Source organism: Orbilia oligospora (assembly GCF_000225545.1).
Source record: "Orbilia oligospora ATCC 24927 unplaced genomic scaffold scaffold00097, whole genome shotgun sequence".
NCBI lineage: Eukaryota > Fungi > Ascomycota > Orbiliomycetes > Orbiliales > Orbiliaceae > Orbilia > Orbilia oligospora.
The window spans coordinates 84235-100062 of record NW_011645654.1 but is presented as its reverse complement, the minus strand read 5'-3'; the positions used below and the strand labels follow the sequence as shown (position 1 = coordinate 100062).

At 46.4% G+C, this 15828-nt stretch overlaps 2 protein-coding genes across 2 annotated transcripts; one reads left to right on the top strand and one right to left on the bottom strand.

The window, feature by feature from the left end:
* Positions 1–360: 360 nt before the first annotated feature.
* Positions 361–705, bottom strand: AOL_s00097g29 (uncharacterized protein; the record flags this gene model as incomplete). Its single annotated transcript, XM_011125862.1, has 1 exon — positions 361–705. One exon carries the CDS (start codon positions 703–705, stop codon positions 361–363), a length of 345 nt encoding a protein of 114 aa, XP_011124164.1.
* A 9473-nt stretch (positions 706–10178) lies between these two features.
* Positions 10179–12192, top strand: AOL_s00097g28 (uncharacterized protein; the record flags this gene model as incomplete). The annotated part of the gene is made up of 3 exons (XM_011125861.1): positions 10179–10743; positions 10805–11800; positions 11864–12192. 3 exons carry the CDS (start codon positions 10179–10181, stop codon positions 12190–12192), a joined length of 1890 nt encoding a protein of 629 aa, XP_011124163.1.
* Positions 12193–15828: the final 3636 nt, after the last annotated feature.

Here is a 15828-nt window from a genome sequence, read left to right as displayed (position 1 = left end):
CTTGAAAAGTTGTGTGAGTATTGGTCCACTAACATCATGACTTTTCGCGGGATCATATCGGGCGCCGTGCATATGCAACTTCCAACCGAATGTTCCCTTTGACAAATACATTGATTCTGCCTTCTAGGCGTTTTGGACCCTTTCTTTCTTCTTCTTCTTCTTCTTCTTCTTCTTCTTAATGACGCAAAGGAAACGAGCGAAAAACAAAAGCGTTCTCCACACTCGAATGTTCCCTGATTGCGCCCGCCTTCCACTATCGATTCTGTGCAGACGGGAACGACCCAACCTCTTGGTTGTACGGAGGCGGTGCAAATTCGAGGGAAAGATACTCGATTTAGCAAAAGACACAGGGCGCTAGCCTTAAACGAACCAACAACGTGGTCGGGGGCAGAGTCCGGAGGGACTCCGCCACACCGTTCCTGCTTTGATCCACCTGGTGGAATCACCAGAGATTCTATATTTGTTAACCAATGATATTTGAGCCTTTGGGAGTTCCCGGAGCTGCTTCTCAAAGCTTCCCAGAGCAACTTTCTCCGTCAACATCTGCGTATCGCCGGTGGGTACTTGTTGGCAATAACCCCGCTTTTTATCGAAGGTGAGGGATGTTCGAATATTCTCTTGCGCATGCTCTTCCCAAGCAAGAACTGCTGAGCTAAGAGGGTTTTGTGAGGGAGCCAATGAATTGATCTTTTCACTCAACGCCATGCCGCTTTTCACAAAGTACTTACATGTAGTGGCAAACTCACAATACATCTAAGTGGGTCTGTTGGCATATTGATGAACATGTTGGAGCTTGAGGGTTTTGGTACAAGATCGCACTCGGGTTATGTATAGTCAACGAACTGGGAAGCTCACACATGCGCACGGCTACGTGGAGCTGATAGCTTGGACAGAACATGCCGCTACCACCATTTTCTGATGACTAGTCCATTTCCCACAGTTTCCCCTCCAACTTGATGATTCGGAAAATAACAGTTTAGACGTCTTAGTGGCCCGTTAAGTGTAAGCTTATTGTGTTTCTCGGTCGCTTACATCTCAGCTTGTAGGGAAGATCAACTGAGCTTAATTCCTCACAGGGCTGAAGCCATGACCAGTCCGCCGTGGTCTCATGGTAGCGAGCTCGACAAAACAAGGCCAAACGAGCCGGAAATGATGAGGCACTTGCCGCGGACAATGTGCTAATTAAACTTGGACGGTATTAGGAAAGACGGCGCCGCGATTTGTGATCCTTTCGACGGAACTTCCCAGCGAATCGGTGGCAATTGGTGGTCTGACCCTTTCAGAAACTTAATGATTGGATCGTAGAGCTTCTTCGACTAGCGACCAATCCTATCTCGTCGGAATGTGCAAGAAAATGGACTAGAATGTCCGATTGTGTGCTGTGCAGAGATTACTGCATCTATATCGACATGGATTATTTGAACAGTCTATCAACCTCTAAAGGCTCTGGTAAACCTTGCTTGCATATCCACAAGGCTGATGCTCTATTTAGTAAATTTCAAGCTTGACATTGACGGGTTGTTTTGCCAGTTCAGAGAATCGAGTCCAGAGGGTCGGCCTGTTTTTCCATGCACATGCGGTGTGATTGTCTCATGCAGAAAAAGAGAGACCTGCAGGCGAGACATATTTTTATTTATTTTTTTATTTAGTTTATTTTTCGTTGGGACAAAGATGGGTGTTCTAGGATTCCAGGGGAAAGCGCGATTAGCCCAAGCTTTCCTAACCGTTTGTTCGTGGGCGAAAAGCACTGACCCCGCGCAGAACAGGGTCGTATAGAAATCTAGAGTTTTTGTGCGCGGAAATCTCCATGGAACAATGCGCTATATTGACGGCCACGTAAGGTCCAAAATGGCTAGAGCATAGCAGCTGCGTGCTGGTAAGAAACTAAGCAACTTTGAGGCTTCACAATCGATCTTCTGGTTAGCTAGTAATAGACAGCAGGTATTCCATAGTTCTGGTCAAAGGTTCCTGCTGGAACTAACAGGTAACCAAATGACGATGTTATGTTCTTGAGGTAGCACCGAAGGAAATGAGTGAAATCTGTTCCCCCTCAACAGCCCTATGAGAAGCGACCGGATGGTAATCCGTGGAATTGGGATTCCACGGAAATCGAGTAGAAATTTGATTGCATTGTCGTAGCTAAGTCGAAGCATTTCCCTTGGATGGACCAGGGGAAATATCCCTCACTTCATAAGTACTCCTGCACAGAACACTGCATGGGGGGTTTTGTGGAAGGGTATGGATAAGGCAGAAGTCACAAGTTGGGATTTGGGTTCGACTATTTTCGGCATATCCGAACTTCTGTTAGACACGACAGAGCGTTAGCCGGACAAACTCTCTTCATTTCGACGCTTTGCAATTCCCTGTGTGCGCGATTCTGCATCTGCAGTCTGCATTATGGTCACTTGGACCAACCTTTTTGATTATTTATTCAAGGCCGCCTAATTTACTCTTTCGATGTCCGGAGGTGGCATTGCAGAAAAATGTCTTTCGCTTTTGGATGCACGACCGGCTCGAGAGGCGAGTTTCATGCAGGCCCTACGGCCTACATACGATTGTGATACCGACTGATATGATACATACCATTTAGCTTGTACCTCCAGAGGATTTAGGCATCGGCTCAATTGATCAAACTGTAGGCGTGGCAAATCTTCATATGATCGGGCAGCGCATCTTGATATCTCTTTGATTAGCCCTCAGACCATGAGCTCGCTGGATGTGGCATTCAACGGTTCGGTACATTCTAACGGTAATGCTAGTATGGAATAAGAGGAGGGCAACTGGTTAGCGGGATCGGTGTAATAGCGCGATTGTAACTTCCGACACACCTTCGAACAAGCTCTAATGATAGCAAAATTTGCTGTTCTGGTGGTGGCAGAAGCTTAATCTCCTGGCGTTATACACGTGGAAGTTGGAAGTTGGGATTGAGCTTGCCAGCCATGTATTCATTGCCTCTTCTAAGCCTGCCTGCCTGCTTACTTGCTTGTTGGCTCCCCCACTTTGACTTTGACTTTGACCTCTTCCAACATCAACCAACCGACCAACATAGTGTCAACATCAATATTGTCGACGAACAAAGCCAGGAACATACACACACTGACCGAATGAATTTAGTTTTATGAGCAAACGAAGGTAGCCCTTGAGGCGATGCTGCTTTTGATTGTGAAGTTGACGCTTTGCCTTCCCACGGAGCGATTGGTTGGTCTAGACGCTTGTGAGGAACAAGTTCCGACCTTTCTCACTGTGGGCTCCTCCTGGTCACACAAAATTTGCCAAATATACTTGAGGTAAGCACCTACGGCTCCAAATTGAAGTCATCTGAACCATCAAAATTACTGGTCCCGATACCTTTTGATTCTTCCGTGATGGTGTCTGCAAAGTTCGTTTTCAACCAGCAAGGCTGCATGGAACCCGTGAGCTCGAGCAGGGAAGCTTCTCCCCGAAGTTGCGACGGGTTGGAGCAGGAAGGCTCGCCAAACCCTCGGTGTGATCGAGATTTCTCCTCTGCTCATTGGCTAAATTGACCAACTGAGACATTTTAATGACTGACATCGTTCCGATTCTCTGGACTGTTGTTAGATGTGAGACATACCAGCCGAGAACGAGCAAGGGATCATGGCCTTTGTAATCCCACGGGATTTTCCAATGCATAATATGAACATGGGCCCTGGGCGGGTCTATCAAGGCCAGACATCCCTACACTAATATTTCGGGACGGCATAGAATGTATCGAATGTATCAAAATCCCGACGGACCAATCCAAAGTCTATAAATATTGGTTTTGAATGAATCCGCAACCGATCATGAAACCTCTTTTGAGGAGAAAGGACAAAGTTCATCGACGGGACGGGTAACGTCTGGGATTCAATTTCAGAAAGGAAGGTTCCGGGCCTATGTATACGGGGCTGTCTTTCCTTCTGATTCCTGATTGCTAGCCTGAATATGGTTAGTATTTCACACAAGTTGAAAGTCTAGGAACAGTAAGGTGTGCTGGCTGCAGAGATGATTTGGGTGATACGAGGGTTCGATCGCCGAATTCTATTGCCTGGACAAGGTCTAGCGAGCCCAAAATGGTTTGAGGGCAAGGGCCATACGCCAATGAAATCGCCCGTTATCTCGCTAGACGCCTCTAGTTGCGCGAAAGGTAGGGGCTAGCTAGAAATGGGAATCACTCAAGGTTCCACAAGATCATATGAAAGCTAAAAGTCAAAATCTCGCCCATCAGATACAAAACGCCATAAAACCGTAGAGAAAAGAGCTTAAAACTCAGGAGCCATGGAGCCAACCAAATCAGAATGCGGAGTCCAGCGCGCGCGTTTTGCCTCCTCCTCTCCGAATCGCATATACTTTAGGCTTCTCCACAAGAAGAGGAAGCGGAAGAGGAATGATCATGGAAAACCCCGTTGCCGCTTCCCAAATCTGTCGCATATATATGGACAATGACTGGAGAATGTAGTTGGGACGTGCATTTGCCACTTAGAAATCTATCCCAAAGAGGATCCATTCTGCGAAGTGCATAATATGAACTCTATCAAACGGTTCACTATTTGGCTGGAAAGGTTTGAAAGCCTCGTGATTCATGAATTAGGATCGAACCCGAACGTTTGCCCGGACCGACCGGAGTTTGCACAAAATATCTGCATTTGGACTTTTTTGATAATACGATGGTTAAGCTGCAGGTAAAAAGCAAAACGGTTAATTCGCTTGGAAGGGGTCATAAAAAAACGCAAGGCTTGCTAATCACCTTGGATCGATCGCATTCGGAGCTGCAATAGGATATTGGAGTGAATTGGTTATTGATTGGAGGTTCTTGGGTACATTTCTCGCATAATGCCTCAGTCAATATCACGATTCTTCTTGATTTTTGGTTCCGCTCTCGCCTGTCCCATATTTCAGGGATAAGGTGAACCTCATTTCTGGGATGTTGGTGAGAGGACAAAGGCAAGAGAAACCCCCAAAAACGTGGCGACGATCTCTACTACGTGGAGCGGGACGGTTGAACCTGACCCCTCACCTGGCCACTAAATTCCTCAAAAATCGTGGCCTTTCAGGTGCTATGCTGTGATTGAACGGAACGAAGGAAAAGTGGACGCATGAAGCCTTCACATCTCCTCGCTCCCCACTAACCAGGAACGCAGGACAATATGGAGAATGTCTTGGCCACGTAAACTACTCCACGCACCCTCAGTCCGACAGAAACGTGGGCAGGAATGGAATGCGGAAAAAAAGCATCAAAATGTCAACCCATCAACTGGCGAGCTGCGAATTCCTGTCGGTATCTTCGCAAACCCCTAGGCTACTTCGCAAGTGCCCGACCAGATACCGCAACGGGAGAGTCCGAATGAAGCTGCCAATAGTTCTGGACTGGTCCTTTCATTGAGGCCTCTCGGTTATTTTGTGCAACCTGAATTCAATTTCCCCTCCTGATCGGGCGGTCTTGCATTTTGAGATTGTTGCGGAAGGGATCGACCGCTATTTCCAATTTCGTTTTCGAGGGCACTCTCTTTCATCGACGGAATCTAAGATACGGCCGGGTGGAAGAATATGGCCGGTTGATCTCGGGGCGAGAAAACCAGCAAAATGGTCATGTGTTTCCGCAGCTCCACTTCCACGATATTGTTCTCGCCTGAAATACGGAACATCTGCAGGGAAATTCGATATTAACAGAAATTGTTGTTTCTTTCGGGGAGTTTTTTCGGGTTGCCGCAATATCAATGGATCATATAGCCGTTCCAGACCCCTGGTGTCTTCCCTTGCTTCATGGGGGCTATGGTCCCGGATTGACCACGTTTTTTTTGCCTTATATCACGGCCAGTAAACACTTATCAACCAGATTTGATATCGATACAATGGCAGTACTATCGAGAATCGTGTCGGATTCCGCAAGCCAACCTCCCCGTTAGTGGCAAGGTGAAGCAAGCCATGCTTAAAGCCTCGATACTAAGATTTTGATTCAGTTTCTGTTTTAAATCCACAAAACAAGCCAGTGTGACACAAAACAGGTCGTTGCTATAAGATGGTTTCAATTGCGGCGTCTATGATACGAGAAGATATGGATTTCTACCAACAGGACGGTCGCGCACATAGGGATATGACGCCACCGAAAACGGAATGTGATATGGCGGGTTTTCCCATCGAAAAGGAGATTGTGATAAGCGAAGGCGAAGGCGCCTCGGGCACGCCTCCTGTTATGTCTGCCCTGTTACATACAGATTGGTCAGAGAGCCTACATTCACGGGGTCAGTGGACACGGCACTAGCAAAACGTGGGTTGTCAAAACCCAGCCCGTCGGGAGAAAGCTTGATCGGGATAATTGAAAGGCGGGACGGATTAAAGCGATTCACATTCCAGTGGAATTGCAATCTGGTGATAGTTATAGGAGGAGGCCGAGATATCTCCAACAGCATGGCACCTTTCATGTCCTCTCTCGCAAACGATCTCCTGTGCTGATGGATTAACCCGTCTTTGAAAAAGAATGCAAACATTTAATGCGGCACACAAAGCAAGGGACGTTCTTTTGAAAACAACATTTTCTCGGGTAATTTATTATGGGCATGCAGTCAAAAACGGCGTGATTCTTCGACTGGCAAGGGACAATAGCATGGGACCCAATCTAGCCAATAGAAAGACAAGCTTAGCGAGTCTTCTATTGTCCCCTGAACTGGCCCCGGGGTCGCCTTGATCCCCCAGGGGTGATAGTTCTTCTCAGGGTCCATGTTGGGGTTTATCCCATGGATTCGAGTATAGCTTCATAATATCGACGACAAACAGGATAAGCTCTTCATGATCACATTCCTGGATTGAACAGCTGAAACTGATCACCGGAAACGTTAAACAGAAAACAGTTCTAAAAGAGATACTAGAAAGCAAGCCATTCTGGACGAAACAATTGAACGCAGTGGGGCCGAGTGGGGCCTCTTTTGGCCGGTTAAGGCCTAAAGGCGTTGCATCCACAAGTTCAAGCTTTTTTGAGGATTCAACCTGAACCAGACGGTTAGAGATGGCTGGCTATTGCCGCTATCACGAATGCGTCGACGTTTTTCCGACTATTGGGGACTAACAGCTAACGGCCAAAGCAGTGTGAGTTGTGCAGCTCGGGCCTTTTTTTGTATGCAACGAACAGAACAGATAAGCGGAACAAACGTACTAGCAGCATGCAATACAAAATTCAACCAACATGAGCATGGGGCCACTCAACAATCTTAATTGAAATGATATTGCGTTTACAATCCAAGGAGTTTTCCACCGCACTATGGTTTATAGTTAATATCTTTTCGGATTGGTCCAAAGTATAATGCAAAGATCGAGGTCGTTGACAAGGTTCGGAAGTCTTCGTTGGCATAAAAGTCAAACACAAACACTTGTCTTTTGCGGTATAGTTACTTTCTAGCAAGGTAGCAGGTGGATAATGATTACGTCGAGATCTGATGATATTGCCGTGCAATACATATTTGACTAGGGGTGGGGAAGTGGGAAGGGGGGCAGCGTCGAGAATCTATTGGGTTCCCTAGGATTCTCGGGCGTCTCAAGGACCATTTGTGGTTTCAGGGAAAGAAATCAAGACCAGATCGGAATTCTCAGGGTTGCGGGATCAAGAAAAGCGAAACAAACATCTAGGACGCGATGACAAATTCTCTCGACGGTACGGTGCGGTGAAGCGTCATGTTAATTAGGTGCATGATCGATGCTTTAGCGATATGAATCAAGCGAAAAACCTAATCGTCTGATTCATCAGTGACGATGAAACCACGATTGAAGTTGTCACTGGATTATACATAAATACTTTTGGTCTGGGGGATTTTGTGACCTTCCGTTGACAGTAAATCGCCTTGTGAGGTTGACTGCTAACGAGAAGCCTTCTAACTAGGACTTTAAAAAGGAAGACCCCACCACCACGACGAATTTAGCGACAGGGCTGTGGTCTTGGAAGAAGCTTGGCCTCCAGAAATTGCGCTAGACACAGATCGGGAAAGGGTTCCCACCCATCGTCATGAGGAGGACCTTGTTAAGGTTGCTGCTATTCCTGGAATACGGCGACTTAAACCCAACCTGGGGATGTGGTCATACTAATCTCTGATAAAAGAGGGAGTTGGGTGTGTGTGGCCCGGATGTGCTGGCACTGGACATGGAGGTACATACACTGTGCTAGTAGTCCTGGTCATGGATGGGTCTGTTAGTGTGAGTTTCCTGGTGGAGGCGGTGGTGAAAGATGATGTCTGGACCTCACTAGCTGGTACTAATGCACTCTCGGACGATATGGAGAATTGGGATCCCAACTAAAAGGTAATATTGATAGGCGTTTGCAGACGAAGAGCTGGGGGAGGGGATATGTTTAGTATGACCGGCAGCTACCAGATGCATGTATGTATGTATGTACTTACATCCAACCCTCGTCAACGGCCAGGGAGAATGTGTTTACGGAGTATGTACATCGGAGCTTTGTACTGCTCCAGAAGGCATCCTCTCCACTGGTACCTCCACCGTTGCATTAGGCTGGACATTGGTGTAATGGTGTCTGCCTCCGGGTATCCGAATATTGCGACCCGTGTAGCAGTAGCTATACCATAGACGCCCTCTACGACACGACTATGTGACGATGCTCGGATCAATTGATCAAGAAGATCCTTGCGGGGAGTTTTTTTTCTTCTTCTTCTTTTTTCTATGACAGCGATGTGAGGCATGATTCAATTCTCGCAATGTGAGAGCCAACGACTAACCGCACAGAGCTTCGAGAGAGGTAGAATCTGGACCCTCGAGATTAAAATTTTCATCACGGCGTTAACGAGCTCCCCTCCTTCCTCTCCCCTCCCCGTATCGAGAATCGCCAGAGGGAGATTGTCATCGAACCTCCTACCCTCCCTTGCAATTGGTCTGTTTGTTACGATAATCTCGCCAAAGAAAAAATTTGATTACCCAATGTTTCTCGGGCGACAAATTTGGGAGAGGGGAATGCAATCCACGTTGGACGAACGAACAGGGGTAAACGAACAATTCGAGACCCAAAACAGAAAAGGCCGTTCTAGCATCGCTTTCACCGACGCTTCAGGAGCAATCCAGCTTGACCTCCGGGGGCCGTGCCCGGAGTATGCCCTGCAGGTCTCCCAAACGAGAGCCAACCCCAACTGGAACCACCACACCATCCGTCATTGCTCAGAAATTCAAATCATATCAGTCGAATCCCGCAAGCACGCAGGCAAGGAGCCCTGCCACTCTGCGCACTCACGCTTGGTCGAATTCAGCAACATCACCCACCGCATTCCTGGTCATCCATGGCCTGGTCTTTTGCTTTTTTGGTTCATCCGGACCCACCACAGAACCAACCCCCGTCCCCTCTTCGATGAACCACGACAACGGGTTTGGTGCTAAATGGGAGGGCTCGAGGGGGGAACTTTTTCCCCAGCTGTTTCTTTGTCACTTGTCATCGATAACCGCAGCACAGGAAGAAAAAACGGAAAAAAGTAAAAAAAAGAAAAGGAAAGATGAAAAACAAAAAAAAAATCCCACACCCAGGCTTCTCTCAAAAAGGAGTCTCTGGAGAAAAAGCAATAGTCAAAATGCAAGGTTCTTGCTGCGCAACAAGTTCAAGTTTGACTATTTTTCTTTTTCGCTGCTTGCACAGAGTTGGGGCTCGCTCGCTGCCCTATGGCAATATTCCCAAACCTTCGACTCTTAATTGGGCTTGGGGGAGCAGACACTCGAGATGCATATATTCCTCCTCATCTGCCCTTCGGTCTATGCCCTACCTTTTCATAAGCAGCACCGAATCTCACGAAAGGCACGCCAATCTTCCTTAACGATTACCAAGCTTCCTCTTGAATCTTCAGAGACTCTTCTTATTCGCTTAAGCAGGAGTTCCGCTCATATAATAAAGTGAACCCGTCCCTTAACTTCACCGACGCATATCAATCACCTACACAATCATCTGCTATAATACGCATATATATATATTTTGCAGACAGACAACATCAAAAGGCGTAGTCAGAATTCGATAATATCATCGTGAACATATAAAATCAGCTTGATATCCTGGTTTTTCCTTGCAGTTCGCTCGACAAAGTCAGCCTGAGGAAAACAAGCACAGCAGTGACCAAACAAGGTTAACTACACCGCCTCACTCCAGCCATTTCCCCACCCAAAGTCGCATTCGCACCACCACACAACCATATTAAATACCAACGATGGCCGCCTACGAGTCCATGGACTTCTTACAGTTTGAAGACGGTGACAGACAAGACACCTTCCATAAGATGCTTGCTGCTACTGGCGCATCAATCAGCCCATTGAATACCACATCTTCATTTGACTCTTCGATATATTCCAAGCCAGAATTCGACTTCTTCACAACCTCAGAGACCTCCACACTTCCACCTTCCTTTTTCTCTGTTGAAGACCCTCAGTATACTGGATACCCATTATACCCATTCACAGAAGTTCCACGCGCTGCATACCCATACTACGGCGAGGAATCCACACTTTTCGTCCAGCCACCCCCTTTACCTTCCAACTACCTCGCCAACGAGCTTTACAGAGGACCAACCTCACCCTCTGTAGCTTCTTCTGCTGCTGAAGGTTTCGATTTCGCTTCTGGCCAGAGCAGCATCGCCTCTGGCGCTTCTACTTCCTCATCCGATCACGGCTCGCCTTACATGGCTACTCAGGAGTGGACCATGAACACCGAAGACATGTCGACTTGGACTGGTGTTGCTTGGGAGCAGCAACCCGAGCTTAAGGATACCTGCGTCAGTAAGTATTACGAATGTAACCCACCGAGAGCTACCGGGGCTTTAATTAACTTTCAAAGTAGACCCATCTTTGATCAACAATGGCTCGAGACAGTCCTCAGTCGAGGCTTCGTCAGTTATTCCAACATCGCCAAAGCACACAAAGAGAAACTCAACATTCCGTGTTTCCCCATATCCAACACCTTCCGCTACATCTAAGGGACATAGGAGGTCGCCGTCCAATCACTCTGCTGAAGATTACTTCCCCCACACCCCAGCCATGAGCCGTGAGGTATCTGCCACCTCTAAGGGAGCTGCCAGTCCCGAGAGAACTACCTCTAGCAATGGCGCCAGCCACAGCGACAACTTCTGCAATGCTTGCGGGAAAGTTTTTAGGGACCTAAAGGCCCACCAGATCACCCATATGGATGAAAGGCCCGAGAAGTGCCCAATCCCAACTTGCGAATACGCTAAGAAGGGGTTCGCGCGCAAGTACGACTGTCAGCGACACACTCTTACGCATTATAAGGGAACCATGGTCTGTGGTTTCTGCCCAGGATCTGGCCTTCCCTCCGAGAAGACCTTCAACAGAGCTGATGTTTTCAAGCGCCACTTGATGTCTGTTCACAATGTCGAGCAGACCGCTCCCAATGGCAAGCCAAAGAAAATTAATGGTCGTGGCGGTTCTGTTTCTTCTTCTGGGTCTCCCCGCGCTCCATCATTCCAAGCCGCATACAAGGATGTCACTGGCAAGTGCTCTACTTGCAATGCCACCTTCGCCAATGCCCAACAGTTCTACGAACATCTTGACGACTGCGTTCTTTCCAAGGTTGTCAAGCCAGAGCCAGAAGGTGATATCAATAGTCACAACCTTGGATCTGTCAATGATCTCGAGGAAGTGCAAGAGTCTTTGGCCGCTCACGGTCTTTTGAACTCCGATGGCGCTGAAGTCAATGAGGCTGAGATCTCTGAGGAAGAGGAGGAAGAATCCGAGGATGAGGATGACAAGACTGATCCATCCTTCGGTTCCAGGAAGTCCAAGAAGCAGCGCAAGAGTCTCACCGGTACTGGGGTTGCGGGTCGGTGACAATTAACACGCACTCGGGGTGTCGATTCGCACGCCGGGAGCGGTAACTCTAAAGGCGGTGTTGTTTTGGGAGCCAACAGCAAAATCTCAAAGAAGCAAATGATGGCTGCTGGTGGTCGCAAGAGGAGAAGGAACCTTCCTTCTGGTTGGGGGGTCCAACCAGATCGCATGGTCACAAAGAGACGGTGTCTCCAAGTCTACGATGGTAGCAAGCTTCTCTGTAGAGATGAGATGATGATGTCCTCCGCTTGGGAGGTCAAGGCTAACCTCGCTGGTGGAGACGCCGAGGTCAGCGACTTAGACTACTGGACTGTAGTCCGTGCCAACGCCTTTCACGATGCAGCAAAGGAGGCCAGAGATGCTCAGAAGGAGCAACAACATTAGATTACTACCTAATTCACATTGGATGCCTTGGTGTTTCCTTCGTAATAATCATTCCTTTCCTGTATCATTCTATACTTTTTTTACGACGTTGCACTTGTGTAACTGGCTTTTTTTTCTTTCTCATGTGGGTTTGCAATCACTGGGTCTTCTTTAGGAAGTTCTCTGGTTATGTCTTTGGAGGCTAGCGATTCTATCTTTTTTCCTATTCCCCTCTCTCCTGTATAACAATACCTACTTTTGCTTTTAACGGTCAGGATTCCTACTCATTCTTGTTTGCTTTCAACGGTGTTCAGGGCTATTGGGAAATAAAATTGGGGAGTTCTTTTTTTTTTTTTTTTTTTTTTCTTTCTGCGTCCTTTCTGCGTCCTTTTCCTTTTCTTCAGAGGACAAATCCAATCTAATAGTAATGGACAATCCATTTTTACTATTCTTATAAAAAGAATCTTCCATTTGGCTGCCTTAAAAGTTCGTAGATTCCAAAAGACCGCCGGCGACAGAACCCACCATGCATCCATCCAACAGTTTGAATCTTCTGCCAGCCACCTCGCTTAAAAGCACTGTCCGTCAATTAGTTTAATACTGGCGAGAACAGGCATGACCTGACAGCTAACACAGCGGATTAATTGGGACCACATCGGTGTCTCTGGGTGCAAGACGGTGTGTCTGTCTGTGTGACCCAGAATCCTGAATGCGAAAAAAAAAAGACTCACCCGAGTATTACCGGTCTAATGGTTGGGCTACAATATAAATCGGGTTTAGAGGTAAGTGTAAGTAATAATTCGCGAAATAGATTATTAAATATAACAGGATCGCCCAACCAATCGATCTCTGGATGTACCCATGCAGCTAGAGATTTGGAATAGGAATGACCCGTTCCGAATACTTAATTATCCTTGTGTGTGTCTAACTACTAGGTATATTGAGATAGACAGACGGCACAAAAATCGTCACAGGCAAGTCAGAGAAAAAAAATAAAGGAAAGAAAAAAGGGGTGCATGGCTAGCTTCTTAACCAGAAGCGACGTTGGATTTTCAATATCGTCTTGCACTTCTGGATATTGATTACTAGGTTACCCATGGCCTGAGAGAAAATTTTATCAAGGTGGGAATGATTTCGCTTCAACCCTCCCGTCCTGTCGGCCAGAACTTGACGCAGTCGGATCGATTCTACTTGAATACTTGCATTCTGTATACTTTTTACTTCAACTTTAATTTATAATTTGTTTATAATTTGGGTGTGCCCGGGTCTGCTTATTAACTTTTCAGGTAAGCGGCGTGCTACTCACGCCTCGCCTCCCAGGGCTACTAAAATGAGATTTGGATCTTGTGTGACACGAGGAAGATAAGGCTCTGATATGATTGACCTCGCCTCCTTCCAAACAGACGGGTTGGTTGAACCCGCCTCCCCTTTTTTGCGCATCCTTGGGAAGATGAGCATTTCCCCAATCACCTAGGTTCACAGTAGAAAACGTCGATGCTAAGTTAGAGTTAAGGAATTTGTGGCTTGCATGCTAGCTGCGTTGTGAAATGATATGGAAAACTCTCGAAATGAGGCCGTTTTAGTCTCCTTAGCTCTTTCTCCTGCTTGTTTCCGTGATTCGACTTTTGTTTGTTGGTTTACGATAGCCGACGAGGGGTTCAAAGGTTAGCCAGAAGGCAAATGAGGCGTTCGAACGGGATTTTCCGTTTCAGTGACCTGCCACAAAAGAATGAAAACATTGTATCTTTTCTTTCTAACTACCTGCTTATTCCACTTTATCAAGTGGTCACGTTTTCCCTATAGCATTGAAGATGCCATTTGAAGGATAGCGATATGCGGCCCCATGGTTTCAATGAATAACAGTTTGCGGTATTGTATTGGCGGTAAGGATTGATTATTCGATTCCCCACGATAGGAATGAAGTCGTGATTAATTGGATATGGGTGTATATTTGGTAAAGTTTATTGTAGAAGCTTAATTCCTCTTGCCCCTCGGCGCCTATGTAACATGGGCCTTATTTTGACAACTTCTACAGACAGACCCCTTTCCCCCCCGTTTCTTTCCTTCAAAGGTAGGTTAAATTCTGCAGAACATATGTTGAACCTTCGTGATCAATTGCAAGGGTATGTGGGTATATCTGTACCTAACGGCGGCTGGAAGGGGTATTTACGGGGTTTACGGGGTCCTTGCATATGCACAAACAACGGATGGAGAATGTAATTTCGTCTCAAATTTGGTTCACGGGATCTTTATTTATTGTTGGGTTTAAAGTAGGATTATGAAGTATAACCTTTCTCTTGATCCTAGTTTGATGAGCTAGTTTTTCTTCTTTTCTTCTTCTTCTTCTTCTTTCTTTCTTTATGTCGAGGTACAGACACATCCTCCCCGGAGACCTAAAAGTATCTTCTTGTATCTCGGAATCTTTGGAGGACCTTGATAATGTTAGTCCGGAGTCTAGGAGGGGTCCCCGGTGCAGGACATATGCTGTTTGAAATAGGAATTCAAGATACATGTACATGCATGTATACAACTTAGCTTTGCAGTTTCGTCAATATTGTAATGTAGTCAGACAATATTTTAATGGCAAAGACTAACCATGCAGGTCATTTTAAGGCTCAAGATACCGACGTACATATCTCGGGGTTTCCTTAAAATAACACATGTAAGCCAATATACACCTTCCCATGCAATATGCACAAAAATACCCCAAGAAACCTCGGGTAACTTTCTTCCAGCTAAAAGCTTAGCCCTGAGGGGGCTTTAGTGGACCAAAAGTGCGATTTATTATTGGTCTGTGATATCTGACAGGCCTGAACAATGGAGGGGTTAACTCTCGAGGGGCCATCAGTGATATAATGATGACACAGTTTCTCGTTCGCCTAGGCATAGGGATTTCATGAATTCAGGCCCATGATGAAGTAAGGAGGCTAGTGGGCATATGACATCCAATAAGTGTGGAAAATGCGAGACTTGTAAAAATGTATGGCTAGTTTTACGTAATTCTTGTGAAAGGAATATGTGCAGCAAGGCGATACAGCTGCAGATTGGCGAAGTATATTCGGGGCCGTTGAAAACTCGTCTCTAGTAAAATATGATGGCTTATTAAATTTAGATATTACGGAGATAAATTTACAACATTTAAGTAAGTCCAGCTAAAGCATACGCGATGCAACCAATGGTTATATAAAAAGTTTCTTCATAGGAAGCCGCGGAATGAAGGTATATAGACAAGGAGCTGTATGTATATAGGGCACACCTGCAGCGGTGGATTCTGCATGACGGGTGGTAGTTTCTTGAATACTTGGTCAAAGGAACGATCTTTTCCCTACACGGCCGGGCTACTAAGTATAGTGCTAGCGATGTATACGTCTGGCTATAGCCTCTTTTTGGATACGCTTTTGGCTTCTGAATTACTGTGCTTACGCGGATAACTTGTACATGGACACGTAGATGTACTAGATGGTGAAGATATATATTCGATTGGTGAAAGAGGGATTAGAGTTTTACGGAACTGGATTATAAGCAGTTCTTACAGATTGTGTACTTGATGCGGGTTTGGACGGGGCGGTTCGGAGGATTTTGCTGACTTTGAATATATAGTAAGGCCGAAATATGATTCCTGGATCCTGCTTGAGTGGTACCGTTTTATTGTTTCGT